The sequence below is a fragment of the Aplysia californica genome, unplaced genomic scaffold (assembly GCF_000002075.1).
Source record: "Aplysia californica isolate F4 #8 unplaced genomic scaffold, AplCal3.0 scaffold00151, whole genome shotgun sequence".
Classification (NCBI taxonomy): domain Eukaryota; kingdom Metazoa; phylum Mollusca; class Gastropoda; order Aplysiida; family Aplysiidae; genus Aplysia; species Aplysia californica.
This window is the reverse complement of record NW_004797421.1, coordinates 1,299,522-1,300,628: the sequence shown is the minus strand read 5'-3', so window position 1 is coordinate 1,300,628 and position 1,107 is coordinate 1,299,522. Positions and strand designations below refer to the sequence as shown.

Genomic DNA, 1,107 nt, shown 5'->3' with positions numbered 1-1,107 from the left:
CCCCCCCCCCCCCCCCCCAAGCTCTTGACTTACCCTCGTCAATAAGGCACATGATACCCACAACCTTCACTTGGATCACAGCCCCACGCTCGTGGATCTGGGGGGAAGAAAAGAAAAACACAAAAATTAAACAATAGCGACCAAAAAACCCCCCAAAAATGCAGTCGAAAAAGACACAACAATTACTTTCATATTAATGACACATTCATATAATGAATTTTTTAACATCCATCTGTTCAGCATTACCGGTATATAAAATTTAACTGGAACAGTATGTTCAAGTTATGTCTTGATATAACACACTAGAAACAAATACAATCAAACTTGCTTTTACAGACACCTGTATAAGACAATCAATCACATGTACAAACGGCCACTTTCCCCCCCCCCCCCCCCCCCCTTCACATTTTAAAACATATCACGACATTGTAAGACATCCACCAGTCGAAGACTACTATTTTTCTCCTCGCCAACGGGCGGCTGTCTCAGACAAGAAACTAAAAGCCTCCTCCCCACCAAATGTTATGAGAGTAAGTAGGCATCAGGAAATTACAAGCTGGTGACAAGATGGGGGAAGGATCAACCTCATCAATGTTTCACAATAGTCCGGGACAAAGGATATCTAGATATCTGGAAGGCTGTTGGTTGGCGGGTGCTCTGGTGTGGTTTGCTCCCTCTTTCCTATCAAACATCTATCATCTTTATAATCTCATTTCCTGCTTCTTCTTTTTTTTCCGTTTGTTACCCTCTTGTCACACTTCTAATCTTCTGCACTTATATGAACTGTCACACTTCTAATCTTCTGCACTTATATGAACTTATTGTCTTGCAAGTGCTATAAAACTCTTACTAAAACTAATATCTGGAAATAACAGACAAGACCAAAAGAAAACGCGGGGAAATGTTCAGAGAACTGACCTTGTATCCAATCTCACAGACATCGATGGGGTCAGAGTCTCCATTGGTGCCAGTGTCGGGGGTCACGTGGTTCGGGTCCTCGTATGTCTGAAGTAGGGTTGGGGGTGGGGGGTGGTGGTGTTGAGGAGAAGAAAAACAACAATAATAATACTCATGATAATAATAATACTAAGATAATAATAATAGTAA

The 1,107-nt window shown here is 41.6% G+C and overlaps 1 protein-coding gene across 1 annotated transcript in view; it reads right to left on the bottom strand.

Moving 5' to 3' along the window:
* LOC101854862 (inorganic pyrophosphatase) overlaps positions 1 to 1,107 on the bottom strand; it is a 32,934-nt gene that overhangs the window by 8,605 nt on the left and 23,222 nt on the right. Inside the window, exons 4-5 of the mRNA XM_005097303.3 lie at positions 919 to 1,005; positions 34 to 97 (exon numbers count right to left, since the gene is read on the bottom strand). Of these exons, the coding sequence (XP_005097360.1) occupies positions 34 to 97; positions 919 to 1,005 (151 nt within the window). The remainder of the gene's footprint in view (positions 1 to 33; positions 98 to 918; positions 1,006 to 1,107) is intronic.